This window comes from Stegastes partitus, unplaced genomic scaffold (assembly GCF_000690725.1).
Source record: "Stegastes partitus isolate 25-593 unplaced genomic scaffold, Stegastes_partitus-1.0.2 Scaffold601, whole genome shotgun sequence".
Classification (NCBI taxonomy): Eukaryota; Metazoa; Chordata; class Actinopteri; family Pomacentridae; genus Stegastes; species Stegastes partitus.
In genome coordinates this window covers 313551-333125 of record NW_007578332.1, presented here as the reverse complement: position 1 = coordinate 333125, position 19575 = coordinate 313551, and the positions used below count along the sequence as shown (strand labels likewise).

At 42.1% G+C, this 19575-nt stretch overlaps 1 protein-coding gene across 2 annotated transcripts; it reads right to left on the bottom strand.

Annotated features, from left to right (window-relative positions):
- Nucleotides 1-521: 521 nt before the first annotated feature.
- On the bottom strand, nucleotides 522-17619 carry mbd6 (methyl-CpG binding domain protein 6). Of its 2 annotated transcripts, none has more exons than XM_008289258.1 (13): nucleotides 17431-17619; nucleotides 16297-16512; nucleotides 15149-15288; nucleotides 13614-13716; nucleotides 13003-13174; nucleotides 8220-10655; nucleotides 6752-7755; nucleotides 6160-6268; nucleotides 5868-6013; nucleotides 4479-5246; nucleotides 4227-4279; nucleotides 3981-4047; nucleotides 522-2375 (listed from the first exon to the last, which is right to left on the bottom strand). In XM_008289258.1, the coding sequence occupies exons 3-13, from the start codon at nucleotides 15262-15264 to the stop codon at nucleotides 2304-2306; spliced, it is 5046 nt and encodes a 1681-aa protein (XP_008287480.1). In that variant the 5' UTR covers nucleotides 15265-15288; nucleotides 16297-16512; nucleotides 17431-17619; the 3' UTR covers nucleotides 522-2303. The 2 variants fall into 2 exon arrangements, with proteins under 2 accessions (XP_008287480.1, XP_008287481.1); XM_008289259.1 differs by lacking the exon at nucleotides 17431-17619 and adding an exon at nucleotides 17056-17424.
- Between the last annotated feature and the right edge of the window lie 1956 nt (nucleotides 17620-19575).

Sequence of the window (19575 nt, the reverse complement as noted above, 5' to 3'; positions counted from 1 at the left end):
TCCACTGACATTTTTAAGACAAATCTTACGTTTTCAATGACATTTGTTTCTTTTCTTATTGGCCTTCAATTTTAGTTTTCTATATATATTTTATTGGAAACTTTCCAAGCATGATCCTATTTGCCTTGTTTTGATATTTTATTTCATTCTTCTACAAACTGACTGATTTTTGCACTTTTGTTGGTGCCTGTTGGACGTCCTGTACAGCATATTTTGATCAACTCAGCTGAATTTAAACAGTCATTTGATTGTGCAGGGTGCTGCTATGGCAGATGTCGGCTCACTGAGATACTTTCCCACTTGCGTTTTTTCTCGGTGAAGTCCAAGGTCTACTAAACATATACTTTAACAGAAAATAAATCCAGATATATATTTGCACAAATAATTTTAGATTGGACCATGTCAGTTCTTGTCAGTTTAATGAAATGCCCCAAAATAATCCTTATTGTGTGAGAGCTGGAGCAGCATTTCAGTGTCTCTAAAGCGCATCATGACTATTCAGAGCAGAAATCAACACAAGGTACATTTTCTGTAAATAGTTTAATATTAAATAAAAAATGACTCCCATATAAAAAAGAAAGCTACAGTCCACAATTTAATCGTCTTTTTAAACATAAGTATTGAAAGCAAGGGGTAGAATGAGAAAAATACTTAATTACAATTCCCAGAAAAATTCACAATTCATTGTTTTCTCTCGTCTTTCTCTAACAATATAAAATCAAAATAAAACACATTAACTGTACATATGTACAAATCTCCAAGTGTAGAAATTGCATAATCTGCTTTCTTTTTCACTTTTCTTTATTCTTTTTTTTTTTCTTTTTTTTAAATTTTAAATACAGCTAAGAGATGCCAGTACTCTTGGTGGTGGGGGGGGAGACAGGGCAGTGTGTGGAGGAGAGCTCAAACAGTGATATGAGGAGACAGAGGAAGGATATCACTCCAAATCCACAGTAACACACGGACTCAACAGATCCACGTAAGACATCGCTCTCTGCGTTTAAGTATTTCCATCCATCCATTCAACCGATTAAAGGACAAACAGCACCTTTCTGCAAACTCAGGGTTCCTGCAAACACTCCATTGCAAAACGTTATCTCCGTTTCTACACCGTGACCTTGTAGCTGGAGGGTTCTAAGTTGGGGGGGATGATATTTTAAATAAGCTCCATTGCACCGGAGTTGCACGTAATTCTTCAGAGACAAATAACAACACAGCATGTGAAATGTAAAAAATGGGTTTCCAAAATGACAACGATGCTGAAAAGTTGTCCCGGGTTTGCTGTGGAACAAATAACAAAAAATCTCAACATGATCAGATTACTTTCTACGATCTGTTGGGGATCCCTGGTGTGTTTAAACATGACTCGGAGAGTTGCACAGAAGAGGTTTTCTAACGTTTCAACAAAACATCTCACAGGACATGTGGAATCACATCCAATGAATAACTCATTTTCCTGCATGTGATCTGAAACCTGATAGGGTGAACCATATAACTTCCTTGGCTTGTCCCATATAAAGGTTATTTTATACACCAAAAAAAAAAAATCAAGTCTTTTCCTTCTCTTTCAGCACTTTCCGAAAACCTTAGGAATGTTTCTTTGAAATACAACCGCTGTCTCCAAAACACAACCGCAAAAGAGCCCTTAATCTCACTAACAGACAGGGTCTTGTTTACTGAAACAGAAATAAATTCGACAAACGGTCAGACAATAGGGGCTCAGCAACAGCACTGTTGTCCAACACACACTCAAAAAAAACACACAAAAAAGGACACACTCACCCAAACGTGTACAGACACACTTTCAACAGAGAGCATCGTTCAAGTAGATGGGCTTTATCCTGACTCACAGTAACACACTGATGAGAAGAAAACAGTATTCTTTTTTTGTTTTATGTTTTCTCATTGATATAATTCTAACACCAACCTAACTGACAGATCTTTGATCACAATGTCAAGCAACCATTATTTTGTGACCTAAGACCTACAAGAAAACCTAAGTGAAAAAGTATCCACAAAATCTCTCTTCAAATGTTTTTTTTTTTTTTTTTTTTACACTTTTCAAAAATAAATTCATCAGACTAGATCTTTCTCCTATGTGTATTTTTATAGTGGTTGCCACAATGGTTGACATGACAACAGCATCGTATTAGTGCAGTTGATTTTTTTTTTTGTAATTTAAAAAAAAAAAAAAAAAAAAGGTCTAAACAGTAGTGATGAGGGTGGAGAGATGGAGGGGTATAGAAAAGCATCGGGCCGCCTTTCAATGGTGAACAGCTCTGACTGACAGCACCCTCCACCAATCACTGCCTTTGAGACCTGGCGCCTCGTCTCCGTCTGCCGCGCACTGACCTCTCAGGCTTCAGCAGTGCTGTCTGAAACGAGAGAGAGAAAACTCAGTCACATCCGGCTTTTCTTTTTCCAGACCCGAGTGCAAGAATGACTTTAATCCTAACCCTAACCACCGCAGCTAGAACTGTACATCATTCCTAGATTCTCAGCGTGGAGCAGAAACTTGTCTCTTCAGCAAATCCTTTGTATACTTAACCTTTCACAGTGGTACAGTGTAAAGGACACAATCCTGCCCCTCAGGGCTGCACTGATTCAGTCTATTGTTTTCAGTATTTAAGAAGCTGAACAAAACAACCTCCCCACCTTATAGGATCATCTTTCTCAACTGCTGGTTTGAAAACCAAGAATGAGCTTTGAAAATTAGCTCAGAGGAGTTTACTACGAAGCAAGATTAGTGGTTTAGCGAGATATGCTGAGCTTAAAATCAGAGTTTTCAGCATCACAAAGGTTTCTTTTTTTAAAGTTATTTTTTTTGGCCTTTATTGGATAGTGCAGTGAGAGAGCGACAGGAAAGTGGGGGAGAAGAATGGGGGGAGGACGTGTGTGAAACGGCCATGAGCGGGATTTGAATTCATGACCTCCACATCGGGACTGTAGCCCTGTACATGGGACGCCAGCTCAACCAGGTGAGCTATAGCGGCGCCCAAAGGTGTCTCTTATGTAAGCTGCTAGATCACACTGGTAACCGGTAACACTGGCTGCACAACTAACCTGCAGCAGAGAAGGTTCTGATCAGCGATTTAAATTGTCTGTAGGACTCACCATCCTTTCACCAACTCCTTTCCAGATGATATTTTCTATAAGTGATACAGATTCTCAGCTGAAGAAACACACTGAGGCGTTCAACATTAATGCCACTGAGTGACATCATGTAGATACAGAATGCGTTGCACAGCAGTGTTTGTGTTCTTCGTCCTGGTTTGCTGATTAATCAGTTTTACAATGCTAATGTTGCAGCTAATAGAACGCAGATTGTAAAACTTTTTAGCCTATTGATAATTTTCATTGAGAATATTCCATCAATAGCATTACTGTTACTTTGGCTTGAAAAAAAGCAAGTAAAGAAGGTTCCATGTATCCTTGGGTAAACAAATTAAAACACCTTCAATCATGGTTATTTACATAGGTCAATTAAATCATTTACATACATCAATTAAGCCAAAGGAGTAAAATGGCAGCTACTTGATATTAAACAGTGCTCGGTGCTCCACAATCATGCTAGCAGCTTTGTTATGTTGTACTGAGCTAAATACTAACGTCAGCATCCTAATATTATCACAACAATGCCAACATACTAATGCATAGCAGGAAACATATTGTTTAGTTCATCGTGTATGCATGCTATCTTTTGCTCAAAAAATAAAGCAAAAGCAGATCCGATAACTGTTGGGACATTTCATTCAAAACCACAAATGTGAACCTCATGTTGGGCTACAGAAAAGTCATGGGATCAACTAAAACATGTCAAGCTGTTGGAAAGTAACAACAGAAAATTCCAACAACTAGGGGAAAACAAGACTTTTGGCGTAGAAACAGTTGGTCTCAAAACACTTCAATAATACTACCAGTGCTGCTGATAATTAAAACAATAGATCTGTAAGTCACGTAAGGGGGGAGCTGGGTCTTACTGTAGCCTTGGTTTCCTCTAGTGCTGTTGCATCCATGTCTCTGAAGTCTTCTAACACATTCTGTAGCCTAATAAATAAAGAAACACATTAATAACACTGTAGAACCAAATAAACCTGATAGAACAGTCGCAGTGAAACATCAGCAAAACGAAAGGCTCATTTGAGTCACTGATTTTTACTGGAAATTGATTTTAGTCAGGCGATTCCCTCTCCGGAGTAGATATGAGAAATGCAAAGGCAACTTACGTTTGTTTCCTTTTCCTTCCTCTTCTGGCTCCACCCGCAGCTTCTGCTTGATCCTACAGAGGTAGAACCAGAAATTATATGACAAGAACAGAATTGATCTGACTTAAAACACAACTGTTTTAGTTCATCACAATGCTACATCCCTCTGTTTTTACAGTCCAAACCAAAGCTCAAATTCTGGTCTCAGCAGGATGATGATGCCGACCCGATCTGTTCTAGGAGTTTGAAGGAAGCACTAAACTCATGACTTACCATTCCCTGTTCGTTGTGCAGCAATGTCCCGGCCGTTTCCTCACTGGGCCTCCCACTGCATCCATCCCTAGGACTGAGGTACCCTGCATGGGGAAGATGCCCCTGCCTATCCACCTCTGCCTCTACATAGGGGCACACAGCTGCAGCAGGCCCCGTACAGTCTGTCTTTGCCTCCTCCAAGTATATGGGTGGCAGAGGAGGCTCTGGGTGAGTATGTCCCTCTACCATGACTGTTTTCCTTTGCAAGGGTGACGTAGAGCCATCCTCAGTGGGTTTGGGGGTCCCCTGGGCTGGGGAATGAGCTGCTGCTTCCAGGTTGAGTCGGGATAAGTCCGGGTTGCGGAGGGAACAAGCGCGACGTGGGCTGAGGGAGACTGGGGCACTTGCCTGCGGTAGAGTTGGGACAGTGGTGGACGGGGTATGGTGCTCCACAGGGAAAGAAACCGGCGGTAAGGCACAGAAGGGTGAAGTGGGGTCAGATGGCCCCAAGTGGGCCCCGTCTTCCTGCTCTTTAGCACTGACTTGAAGGAAGGAGGTATAAATCGTGTCCATGAAAGAGGTGTAAGGATCAATAACAGACCTGCCCTCAGATCCTCGTTGAGTGGGTGGGGGGGATACTTGGGCAGGAGCTGGAGCGAGAGCTGGAACGGGACTTGGGACCACTTCAGGAGTGATTTGACTGGCTGGTATGTCTTCCTGTGGGGCAGGGCTTTGGGTTTCCTGCAATGAGACTGGCTTCTCTCCTTCTGTGGCCGGTGCAAGGTTTAGCTGGTGGAAAAAGAAACGCAAAATGTAAAACTGATGCAGTCAATAACGGACAAAGATTCCAAAAGAAACATTACTGTGCTTTCTCCTTGATGCAAAAGAATCCAAAGACAACTATCCACACTTCATACATATATTTAAAGTTTGTGATAACCAGACAATCTATAACACCCAGAAAAAAACTTTAAAATGTCAACTTTTTGGCCCTGATCCAGATCTGAATCCTGTAGCATTTACTAATACTGAATCCAATCCCATACAGCTGATACAATCTGGTGCTGTAACTTTCATTATTTTAACCAGGGAAAGTGATGGCGCTACTTAAAGAGGCTGCAGCCGTAATGTTTTGTACACTGCTCTTTGCTACAGAGAAAGACCGAGTCAAAGTCTAGTGAATCCATGTGGGATTATTTTCTAGTCCTGCTGTCAGAACTCATGACTCATACACTCACACAAGTGTGCATGAAATTAACTCATACTCATATACTCAGCAAAGTGTTTGAACTTACAGTCAGGTTGTCATGGAGGTTTTACAGCAGACTGACCAAACACAGTACGGAGTACAGTAAAGCAGATGTGTTTTCATATGCTCTAAATTCAGCAAACTCCATTCCAGTTATCTACCTGAATGTTGTTGAGCAGGTTGATGGCTCCATCAGGGCCCTGCAGCAGTGGCATTCCCAAAGCAGAGGCCTGGACTGGGGGTAGGAGAATGGAACCAGCTCCAATCCCCAGCATGTTGTGGAGGCTTGTGATGCCAGGAAGATCTCCTACAAAGACACAATACACAGATGCACTGATATATGTGCTTACTGCTACAAAACCCCTACTATGTGTGAAGTTTAATACTGCAAAGACACATTTTATTTCTTCCTAAGATAATCAGGAAAAACAAACAGGGCGACAAGGAACTCACCTAAGATAGCAGGGTTAAGCAAAGTGGGCAGTAACTGTTGGAGGATGGGGTTGTCCTTGCCTTGGAGAGATACAGGGATCAGGGTGTCAACACCAGCATCAGTAGGTACCTGAAGAGTAGAGCAGAGCAATGGAAAGGAAGAGAGTTTTAGAGACAAACTAACAGTCAAAGATCAGGTGGAGACAGAAAAAGAGAAATACTTTACTTTTTGAAATGCAAAAATTAAAACTGAAATATAGCCAGAACAGAGTTCTGCCCTGATTTGGCAAGAAAATGAGGCATGATCAGCATTATAAAAAAAAAAAAAAAAGACCTGATGATCTGAAGGATGCAGGAACAATTACAGCTATTTTGCAAACACTGAACAGAGCCCCCTTTCCCCCCATCACTGTGAAACAAAAACAGTCTACAGGTTTCATTTAAACATTGTTTTTTTTTTAGTAGTAAAGGAAATTCACTGATTAGTTTTTGAGGAAATGGGGCAACTAACACAGCAGAAAACAATGGAGCAGCTAAGGAAATGAGCTTCTAGGTTTTTTGGAGAAACTAGGAAGAGCTCAGAGGAAAGAACTATTGGAGGAAGGGAGCCTACCTGAGGTTGGGCATGTTGGGTTTGCTGTGCAGGAGCTAACTGGGTGTTGGGAGGAGGGTGGAGCTCAGCAGCGCTCAGGGCAGCAGTGAGCAAGGCAGGGCTGAGGGGCAGGAAGGCTGCAGGGTGAGGAGGAAGAGTGGCAGGGAGAAGCAGAGACTGTAGGGCCTGGATAGAGCCCTCAGCTCCTGCAGGAATGGGAAGAAGGCCCTGGGTGACTTCCAGGAGGCCCGGCCCTGTCAGGGTGGATGGATCCAGGAGACCAGAGGTCTTATCCAGAGTGAGGCCCTCCAATGTGGCAGGGATCTGCTGAGACTGCTGGATAGGAACTTCCAAGCTGACCTGGCTCAACTGACCCAGTGCAGACAGAGGTAACAAAGAGGCCTGCTGTTGCCCGAGTAACAAGGACGCCATAAGAAGAGCCTGAAGGCTAGGTTTTTCTGTTAAATCGGCTTCTTGTCCTGCAGAAGAGGCTGGGGCTGGGAGCGGGTTTAGCAAACCCAAAAGGTTCAGTGGCAGCTCCCCTTGTGTACCACTCAACAAGGGCAACAAGGGAAACAGAGGACTGTTGGTAATCTGCTGTTGCTTCTGTTGTTGATCTTGGTTTTGCTGCTGCGTGTCTTGTTGTTGTATCAGTAACTGCTGCTGCTCTGACTGCTGCTGCTCTGCAAGATTCTGTGGTGGTTGTGGTGTAACATTAGCAGGTGGTATCTGGGCATGTTGCCCTCCCAACCACAGTCCTCCTAGGGGCAATGAAGCCAGGACTGTGGGGTCCAGGAGAGATGGCAGGCCTCCTGTGGATGACAGCAGCTGAAGCAGCTGCTCTTGGTTCATGAAGGGGAAGGCTTCTGCCAGAGGTAAGGGAGCGGTTGAGTCCACAGTTGAAGGGGTATGGGGACTGTGATCCTCTCCTTGGCGAGAGGAGATCGTGAGTCCAGGACTGGTGGCTGCTGGGGGTTTGTTTAATGCGGATGCCTTTTGGTCCACATATCCAGGTTCCTCTGGTCCTGTTGGAAAGACATGAATTATTCACCTCTCTGCAGGCTGACTTATCAATTGGTTAAAAAAAAGTATAAAAGGATTTTGAACTGCATGGCATTCATTGTTTTACAAACTATAGGACTGTTGTGTTGACTCGAACACAGAACTGAGCACTGATAGTTAACTGCAAAACACCATACAAGAAACAAAAAGAAAACAAAGTCTGCATGTTTTTTCCTGAACAATCCTAAGACATAGAATGACTTATAAACCCTGATTTAAAAGGGGAACTTGTGGCCACAAATGTAGTTTGCATTATTCGAATTTGAATGAGCAAAATCCAATGAGAATTTTGATGTCTATATGGGTTCATTTTCTGTACATTCAAAAGACTCTACGAACCACATAACGTCTGTAAACATGCAAAAACGTAAAAGTTACATATATCATATGTTTAGACTAAAAAATATCATTCAGACTGAATATTTACCTGCAGTATGATTTCCTGGGGAAGACATCTCAACATCAGTGGTATGGTTAGAGGAGTTGCCCTCCCCCTGGGGCACAGTGGAGGATGCTGCAAGAAGGGCCAGGACATGGTTGCTAAGATCGAGAGGCTTTGGGGAAGTGGATATCCCTATAGAAACACTGCCTTGAGAATGACTCAGGTCCATTGATGCAGATACGCTGGTACCAATCTCTGTTGCCACAGTGCATTGTGGTGAGGCTTGTAAAGATGCCTGGGAAACAGAGTCTGTTGTAGGAATGTGATTATCAGTTGGTTGATGTTTGTCAAAAGGAGATGGGGACGTCTGCTGAGATGGGCTGCTGCTATTGTGGAAAGCTAAATTTGAGTTGGGAAGCACTGTACAAGGAGAATCTCTTTTCAGAGGACTTGATTTACGAGACTGAGGACGAGACTGAGACTGTGATGACGTGAAGTGAGAGGAGGTTGGTGGAGGAGAAAGTTGCTGCGGCACCAAGGGTAGAGGATTAGTGTTATCTGTTCGGCATGGTGACCGAGTCTGTGGGTGCCTGACATTAGAATGAAGGGCAGGAGAAGAGGGTGACAGCCTGGGGCTCTGTTTCTTAGTGTGTCCACCTCCTTCAACAGACACGGATCCTGACTGAGCTGATGCAGAGCTAGATGCTGAGGCTGTAGCCTGTGCATTCTGTACACTGAGAAGGTGTAACAGAGCAGACAGAGGCTGGGTTGGAGGATCCAAGCCAAGAGGTGGAGGTGTTAGGCCCGTAGTGAAATCCAGAGCCTCGTTTGGCCGAGGAGGCCTGGAAAGGTGTGCTGTCGGTCGAGGAGCAGGAAGCCTGGGCATCTGCCCAGGCAGGAGTTGAGGATGGTTATCCAACATGACAGCATTCTGGTTCTGCACAGCTGAGGTAGAGGAGGAGTGCGAGGAGGAGGAGGGGAACGAAGATGAAGAGGAGGAAAGGTTGATAACTGTAGCAGTAACGGTATCCTCTGGTGGGGTCTTCCGCGGCCCATTAGCCAGCTGCTGGGTGTCTCTTAACATACTGAGGACTGTGGGAGATCGCCGTTGCCTCTTCCTGTGCGACGCATTCCGCTCTGCTGTGGGAGGCAGGTGGGGCGAGGAGGAAGCCAGGGACTGGACCAGAGAGTGGGATGGAGGAAAGAGGGCGGCAGAAGCTGCTGCGAGGGAGGGATGGGGAAGCCTAGTAGAAGCAATGGAGGAGGGAGAGTGGCTGTTATGTAAAGTGCTGTTTGTTACCTTTGATGACTGTTGCTGCTGTGCCTCTTTCAAGACCTCCAGAGAAGAGGGCAAGCTCCCTGCACTGCTGGCCACATTTGAGCTCTGGCCGTGGGTTATCTGGTTAGCCAGCTGAGCTTTGGCAGCTGCAGAGAGCAAGCTGCTTGCGGGGAAAGAAGCTGGGTGTGACAGCTTGCCCTGATGGCTATGATGGTGGTTCAGAAATGGCCCCAGAGGTAAACTAGAGGGCCCTCCAGAGTTCAACCCAAAACCTGGTGTTCCTGCACTGGAGGTCGGAGTCATCATACTCTTTGAGGCCTTCGAGGAGAGCGCATGAGGGTTACTGCTGCTTTGGTTGGTCATTAAGGAGGGGTTAGTAGGGTTTAGGAGGTGGTGATTATTAGTGCTGCTGTTGCCTGAGTTCTTAAACTGCTCCAAGATGTCTTCTAGCTTGTACTTAGGGAAGTGGGGGCTGGGGTTTGGGGATCCACCGGGGAGTGGGGAGTGTGGAGAGGAAGAGGTGGATTTCCTCCTCTGAGGCAAGTTACTTCCCATCAGACCTCCTCCTTCTGCTACTGTGGAGCCTCCTCCCGACTCAGACAGGGAAGAAGGAGAGGCTGAAGGGTGGCGGGATCGCTGGTGAGGAGACAAACACATGTTATGGACAGAGGGTGAGAGGGAGGGAGATGGGGAGAGGGGGGAGCCACCCATGATGACAACATGAGGATGATGAGTCTGTGCTCCTCTTCCTCCTCCACCAAGGGTCATAGGGGAAGAGGGAGGAGGTGAAGAAAGGGGTCCTAGCCGAGGAGAGCCAGGAGTCTCTGGGGTTTTGGATGTTCTTTGACCCTGACTGATGTTCTGAGGTGTGGGGGTGCGGGGGGACCTCTGGGAAGTACTGTAAGCTGGGAATGAGGAGCTGGAGGAGGAGCAGGATGCTGTGAGAGGAGGATGGTGAAGTCTTCGTAAAGCATCTAGGGGATGGTGAGAGTTTGTGCCTGTGTGAAGGACAGGGGAGGAACCATTGTACGGGTAAATAAAATGGTGGGAGGATTTGGGGCTGGCACAGGGGTTCGGGTGGAGGTTGTTGTGGGGTCGAGCTGGGACTGGATGGAGTTTTGGATAGTAGATGCCACGGTCCTCTTCTTCACGCTCTGCGTGTTCCCCCTTTGGATCACGGCTGTCCACTCGACTGCTCACCTCTGGAGGTGGAGAGATACAAATGCCGCAACTTGTTACTTCATTTACTTTCAGAAAAGGACTACTGTATGACTGATAAACTAATGAATGCGACTGACAAATCTCAAGTCTTTATTCAATTGTCAGGAAAAACACTCTGATCTTTGATGCTATGAGCAAATGGGGTGCAATCTTTTAGCCATGCAGGGTATTAGGAATGTGATTTATACAACCAAACACCAGCTGAAGAAACTTATTGTCCTATTATCTCACAGTAAATAAAAACATGTATGTATCCACGGAAGAAGAACATGTGTCGACAACTGCAATACAAAAGTACACAAAAATGAAATGGCTTCCACAGGAGATAATATAAATCTTTAAAAGAGAGGAGAGTGGAGTCATGAAATACAAACAAGTGAGCTCAATATGTGCACAAATGCAGCAACACAATGAAGAACACAGAAAAGGCTTGGGTCAGCAGCAACTCCCCAACAGCACATGTATGTTTAGATCATACATTGCACAGCTAAATCATTGATTACAATCCTGCACACAGTCATGAGGGTTGTTTAGCATCTGAATACTGCACACAGTGGTGTGAACACCACAGTTGATATTTGTTGAGTCATAGTCGTTTCACCCACTGGACCAGTTCAGACACAGACGAAAAGTTTTGACGTGCTTGTGATTTTTCAACACTGTATGGCAGAGCTATGGTAAATGCACATCAGCAAGCGAGTAGAAGTAGGAATCAATTAAAGAGAAACGTGTCTTGACATGGATTTTGCCTAAATAAAAACAGGCTGATGTGGAAAAATGATAGTTTAATGTACTGACAGACATGAATTGCAGAAACACAACATGTACTTATTTTCAAAGTTTGAAGTTCTTCACTATTAAATTATCAGCAGAGACAAAATGTTTCAGTGTGCAGTACATTGGCTTCAATTTTGTGTGGCTGACAGCTGCTGCACTGACCAACACGTAAGACAAAAAGGTCTACATGGAATTAATTTTTTCAATCCCACACCTGCTCCCACAGGATTTCAGGATCACTGTCTGCTCATGCAGATGCCCCGACCCACTCCCACGTGTATCTCACAATCACTCACATCTCAGTGATGTTTCCTACAGAAAATCTGTCTGATCATTTCTTCAGGGAAGGAAACACATATTTATGTTTCTTGCCGGGTTTTGCTTGAATCAGAATAAATTACATTTTTTCATCTGCATGTTATGGGTTTTGTTGCCTTTTTTCTAATGTTCATTCTTGTTCATGTAATTATACAAAGGCCCTAATAAAAGTTAGCAAGAAGAGAGAGACAGAAAAACACACAAAGAGAGGACTGGTGCACGAAAGAAAAGAGGATGGAAGAAGAAGGCGGAAAATTAAATGGATGTATGGAGGCAGCATCTCAACACATCTGCCAGGAAGTTAAATCTTGGTTGCAAATGGGTCTTCAAGTCAACAACAAGATCAAGATATTGTCCTCAATCCAACACAATATTTGTGGGCAGCAACTGAGAAAGCATGTGTGAGCATGGAGGCCTGCAAATCTGATCCAGTTACACCAGTTGTGTCAAGAAGAAGGGGAACAACTCAAGCAACTTGTTGTGAGAATCTTGTGGAAGGCCACCTTAAACATTTGACCCAAGTTAAACGTTCTAAAGGTAACGACACAAAATACTAGCAAAGTGTACTTAAATTTCTGACATACTTGGAATGTGACAAAAGACATAAAACCTGAAAGAAATGCTTCTCTCCCCCAGTATTCTAACATTTCCCATTCTGAAGCAGTGTTCCTAAATGAACTGAGACATGGAATGTTTACTAGGATTAAACGTCAGGAAATATGAAAAACTGGGTTTAAATGCATTTGGCTAAGGTGTACGGAAGCTTCCGACTTCAACTGTACAGACATGGTTAAGCCCGATAATAACAGCCCTTCATTCTTTCACAAATGAAATTTAATCTCCGATTTAGCATGAAGATGACAACATTAACTCTGCATTCTTACTCACGTAGCAAATTTGTGGTGGATCCTGCAGGACCTGCAAGATCTTTGTCTCATTGAAGTCTTGTACATGGGGGTACTATTGTGCACAGGGCACACTCAGCACCAACATTTAATGATTTTGTAGAGCAGACATGAACTGGTGACACCTTACAGACACTTCATTCACACCAAAATTAAAATGAACCTGTCCTTCATGATGCTGTTCAGCATTTTTTAAAGTAAATCTGTAGAAATTAGTGTAGATAAATGTTAAAACTACTTGTCTGTGATGTTTTTGAATAACGTCTGAGTGCACAGAGATGCAAGAGGAGGTTGTCTAATATAATGTGTCTCCACTTTTTTAATTTACCTGGATGATGAAAGTTGGCAAAGGGAAGCTGTGAGGCCTGCATACTCCGACACAGAGCAGCCATCGCCACCACTTTCCTGCGGTGATTACACAGTTTGGTCATGTCCTGCTCTGTTTTGCCTAATGGCTGGCTGTGCTGTTCCACCTTCACGCCCACAGTGAAGTTGAAAACCTGCAAGATAAAAGATAAAAGTCACAATTCAAAGAGAGCTCTATGCATAACATTTAATCAAATGTAGGACAGCTGACAGCACCGATGCAGGTATTTTACATTCTTGTGAGGATACTCACCAAGCAAAAATGGGCAAAACTAACCTGGACAAGTGTGTTCCAAGAGAATATACAGTCTGCACCATGTTGCATAAATACGTGTATGTGAAGTGCACATTCGTCAACAGAAGTCTTTTACTTGTGAATGTGCACTCCCAGAGGAACACTAGGTCCGACATCAAAGGGCTCATTACAATTGTAAATTCAGAAGGTTAAAGAAAATATGGGATATATATATATATATATATATATATGTGTGTGTGTGTGTGTGTGTTTATGTCAAACCTTACCACACACACAAAAACATACACAAAGCAAACCAACTTCTAGACTGGCCTTACCTTATGGATGATGAGTGGGCACTCCAAACCACATTTGCAGGTGCCATCAGTCAACAGATAGGTCTTGACCTCATCCAGAGTTGACAGGGCAGTGCCACTGGGACTACAGGAGGGAGGCAGGGAGGAATAAGACCAAATGAGGAAGAATTCAGCACTTTTAGCCATCTGCAAGACTGCAAACTGCAAACTGAAAGATGTGGTGTTTTGCTTTATTAAAAAAACTCTGCAATCACATTTTGCCTATGGCAATTAAAAAGAGAACACAGTTAATAGAAATAGAGATTTAAAAAAAAGAAAAAAGATAGTCCCATTTCAGAAATCTTACCACTCCAAAATGTTCAGTATCCATAAAGTACAATTTTGAAAAAAAAAGTCTGAAATTAAACTAAAGTCAAGTAACCAATTGTGCAGTGCTCACAGGATACTTGTGGTGATGACACCGTAGCCGTAGATGAAGACTTTCAATACCACAGTGTCATCTGTTTTCTTTTTTGGCTTGCTAGTGTGCTGTTTTTAGCTTACAACTATTCTGTGTTATTGCTGAAATCTAAATGAGCTGTTTTCATATTATAGTGCAGCTTATACAACATTCAAACTTCTCTCCATCCAGCTAGCTTGTATATTACTCTAAAAAGCCAAGGGTCAAAAAAACGTCATATTTTACTCAGCTTCATTTTGAGCAATACCCACTGTTTGACTAAATATTTGGTTTCAAACCAAAATGCCCTCTTCTGCCCTGAGCAGGCCAAAGTAATTAAGCGAAAGGAAATTCCTTGTACAACACAAGAGGAGGTCTGATCCTCACTGCGTTACACCTGCATTGTTAAGGTGCTCTTGAAGATAACTGATCACAGCAAAGAAAAGGAAAGTGTTTATTTTAGGCAGTGTAGGGCAATGAGAAGTGATAAAGGCCTTATTTAGATGAATATTTTTATATTTTTGTTGACACCCTGACAAAGACCCAGTGTGACTAAACAGATCGGTAATTTAACTAATAGGCCTGACTAACTGAAGGATTTTTATAAATCTCCTCTCCTTGCTTTACCTATAAGTGCCTCTGAAAAAAAAACTGCATCTTTATGCAGATTTCAGACACAAATCCTAAGTAGAAGAGCCTTCAGACAGTGTCGTCCTCCGCCAAGGCAGCTTCCCTACCTCACAATTTCAAAGAACGTTATCTGGAGCCACACCAAAAATTTTTATAGGTTCTCCGTTTTCCTGTGATCTACCTCTCCACTAAATCTCATGAAATTCTGTCGGGTATTTTATTTTTTTCTTCTTGCTGACAGACAACAAACGCCACTGCACTGAAATCCTATTTCCGCCACAGTTTCCACCTTGGCAGCTGACAAAGCCACAAACATTTTTCCATGCTATATCCCTCCAACTATCTTGGCAAAACCAGCATTCTCATTTATCCAGAATAAATGATGCAGCAAAAAATACATTCACATGTACACAGTTATTCATTCATGTTCTCCTCAAATATTCATAAACCTCAGCAACGAGGCTAAATGTCTTTTTGTTTAACGCACCTGACATAGATCACCTGCCCTCCTTCCACTCTCCTCTGCCAGCCGATGGGGACGTGTATTGCAGCTGTATGGACCCCATCCTTGTCCCCACTGACAGTCTCGCTGCCTCCCATCATTTTGTAGCTGCGGCCTGCCAGCACCTTGGAAAAGCAGCGAAGTGTTAACACGTCTTTTCTTCTCAAAGATTCTATTGTGGCGATTTTGCCTTTATTTGACAGCGTGCAGTAAAGATAGACAAGCAGCGTGGTGATAGAGAGCAGACAGGCAGTAAAAGTCGGGCCGGCCAAGAGTCAAACCGGGAACCTCACTGATATGGGTGTTTTAGCTCATGTGGTATGCACCTCTTCACATCTTTTCTTTAACCCCATACAATGAAGCTCAGCAAAAGTAAAAAAAAAAAATACATATTCCTTTTGGAGAAAAATAATTCTTCTGTCTTTGTAAAGTCAGCGTCATCGCCTAAATGCTTTTTGAGTCATTTTTTTAAGGTTAAAAACATCTTACAGCAGTGGTAGCATTTAGAAATGAATTTTTCTTGTATTATAGGCAACTGAATGTCACTTTGATGCCACTTTACCACTGTTTATAACATTCAAGGTTGATACCAAGCTTTAAAATATTCAAGCTGACTTTAAGATTATGGCCAAAAGCCAGCAAAAGGTCCCCACTTGCTTGAACTTCTTTATAAAGTATATGCAGCTATAGTTTGTCGCATCACTGTCGTTTGTCGAGCCTCTGTCAGTCACTAAATAAGCATACACACAAGGATTTAGAAAATGTGTCTGCAGCCAATTCCCTACAATATCAATGTTTTAATTAAAGCAACCTGCTCATCAAATGTGTGGGTCCCACTCAACTTATTACACAACACCAAATATCAATGTCAGATTTCATGTACTGCGCTAATTCAAGTCAGTTACTGAGACCTAACTTTCCAGTTGTCTTCCACACACTGAAAAAGGTTTCGGAAAATACCCGACATTTGCTTTTCTTATGCCTGTGTTACATGCTGTTGTCTCTATTGTTTAAAACTCACAGTGTTATGTAAACATATCACTACTGGGTGTGGCAAAAGAATAGTATTTTGGTTTACTGTTGCAGTTATGTAATAAAAAAGAAGACAAAGTGAAGAATAGCATGCAGCATACCTTGTCATCTTTGGGAAGCCAGGATCTGTTTTGGCTAGGGTATCCACTGTCCACAGTACATGCTGGTGGGTTAGAAGCACACAGACTGCCAGCAAAACCTGACTTGTCCAAACACCTGAATGTTGTTCCGCTATGAGGCAGATCCTCAGTTTTACTCCTACAGATTTTATTTGCTCAGTTCACATCAGAGTAGGGGCTTGGATGACGATGGAGAGCCTGCAAAGAAAGGTGGAGGTGGATTATGTAATCTGGCAGGGACGACCACGGTAACTAACTCATGCAATTAGCCTTTCTTGCAAACTCATCTGATGCGAGCACACTTCAAATGTGATCACATCAAATGCATGGCTCTCTCTGAAAGAATACAACTTCAGAACAAGCTGAGGCCACTTTGAAGTAGGAGGGTGTGTTTGGCTAGGCCCGGGATTCACTGAACGTTTAGCTACGATGCAAGCACTTGCTTTTCTAGCAGCAAACTCAGCTTCATAGTTGAACCAATTTCTACACACATGTAGTGTGCAGCCATGGAGCAATATCCCACTAACTGCACGGTTGATACACGGCAGCTAGCGTCTGGGCTAACAGTTAAGCTAGCAAGCTACCCTACTTTGTACTATGTTGTCGTGACAGCTGTCAGGCGCACAAAACACTCCGATGCAAAACTCTTGCGTGTTAGCTGCGGTAACAAGAAACGACCCAATGCACAATACTGCTTCGCCAAATAAAACTGCATGAATTCGACCACCGGTTCCCACTTACTTATTGATATCCGTTAGCTAACGTCTGTATTAGCAGGACCAACCGACCGTTCAGTGCGTCAGGCTCCGTGTTGGCGAAGTTTTGGAGTCTTCGCTTTTCTGGCTCGCGGGAGAATCAAGAGTTAGCTGGCTAGCTAACGGACTAGCCGGAGAATGTTTTGAAAACGGTTGATACTTTAAGAAATAGCCGTGAAATAAATCGTTACATAATCCAAATCACGCCCCGGCGCGGGCAATCAGCACTCAGCATTTATGCGACGTCTGCCAGTCTGATTTAAAAACAAAGGGCAATAACGCTTCATTTTACTGCGCCTGGGATCTCGGGGCTAACGCTATCGGCTAGGCTAGCTAGCAGAGCTAAGTGACTGAAATTTACTTGATTCTGGAGTGTCCCAACAAGACTGGAGGATGTCCCGCTCCCGGTCCACCGCTATCCAGCCGTTGCTTTGGTCTCTATTCTGCTAAACCGTGTAGCATTCAAATGTATTCCGACAATCATAACGACCCATGTAATCCCCAATTCACAGTTGCCCACTGTTTTTTTTTTTTTCTTACAAATTCCGAGCAAAAAAATAATGGAGTTTTCTGCCGGGCATGCGCACTCGGTGCTTAGGGAATATTGTACCCGACATGCAACGGGACCTTTGTAGTGCTCCAGACAGACATGAGTGCAGTGTGGAGCTCCTTGATAGAGGACATGATAATGACAGAATAATAACAGGCCCGGGATGCATTATTGTTCCCCTCACAATCACATCCACCTGAATCTGTAGGATTTTAATTAAGATAACACACCAAGACGCAAAAATGAAACGTAGACGAAAAAAACAAGCAATGTATTTTTTTGAAGTATAACATTTAATAATGCATATATTCTGTCAGTAAAGCCCCAGTGAGGTGTTGTGAGAATCCTGACACAATGGAGGCTCACTAGCTTAGCAGTCTTTATGCTTAAATCTGATCATTGCACCATATTCAAGTTATTTTTTTAAGTATAACATTTATTTTTTTGTACTTTTCCGAACAGTAAAACAATGCTATAATTAAAAAAAAATAAAATAAAATATTAATAAAAACTAATAGCATTAGTTTACTTAAATGTAAATGTTTTAAGTATAACTCTTTTTTTTTTTTTACTTTTACAAACAGTAAAGTAAAATCCCAACATTTTTGATCAACTATATAATATCAGAATCAGAATCAGCTTTAATGGCCAAGTACGTACACAACATACAAGGAATTTGGTTTCGGCTGTTGGTGTCGCCCTAGGAATTTGCATGAATAATAGGAATAGGAAAATTTAAAAAATAAAGTAAAATAACTACAGAAAGAAAAGAATAAAATAAAATACCATAAATATTAATTAAAAAATAAAACAAGATAATAAGACAAATATATACAAGAATTTGTTTTTATATTATTTATTTAAAGGCCTTAACACATTACAGATAAAACATCAGACACTTAAATTGAAGCAATATCAGTATCATTTGCAGCATTACTTTTCTCAATGCTTTTTGCGATCGTAGTGTCTGTATGATGTATAACATTTAAGTTCATGACATGTACAAAACGCAATGTGCAATATTATTTAATATTTTCATTTCTCAGGTGCAATATTTCCGTATAATATTGTATTATCATGTGTAATGTTTTCTTTTCATTTACAATTTTTTGATTACATGTGCAATATTTTACTTTCATGTACAGAATTGTGACTGTAATGTGCAATATTTCATTTTTTTGTTTTTTATTTTTTACTTTCATTTATAGATAGCCTTATTTTAGCTTACATATTTTATTTAATTCCTTGTGTTATGTCATTTTGTTTTTTCTGAGCAATATCAGGCACGAGAATTTCCTTCGAGGTTAATAAAGTTTAATCCTGTCTTATCTTATTATTGCAGACACCAGTATATAGATCCCTTTTTAAAAAATTATTATTCTTTTGTTAAAATACAAGCTAATAAAATTCTTTGGATCCAACATTATTCATAAAATATTCAGGGCCATAGCCTTCGGATGCCCTTAATTTCCTCTTTGCCTCAAACAATTCTTTGTCTTCTTTTTTGGGGTCCAGGATAGATTTTTGTACCTCTCAGAATCACATCCACTCTTCTTGACACATTTGGGGCAGAGCCTGACTCAGCAGTATTTATATTTTAACCTGATAATTGCACCATTTTCATGCTGCTTCATGTGAAAGACACTGTGCTACAGGCAAAGTAAGGTCATCCTACTTTGTTTGTATGGTCAGATTTAAAATCACAGTGACTGCAGGTCAGCTATATTAGTAGTTGTCTGTGTGCTTTTGAATTATTATTATATAGTAGTAGTATTGTGTTATATTTTTATGATCTACAGAGCTTCAATAATATGTTAAGGAGTGCCTTGAAAATAACTGCTTTCATACATTTATTTAAATAGAAATTTGGGTTAAAGGACGAATCATTCCTGAGAAGAGATGTAGTTGCAGGTAAGGTAAAAACTTTTTTTTTAAAGTTCACTTCATAAAACCCCA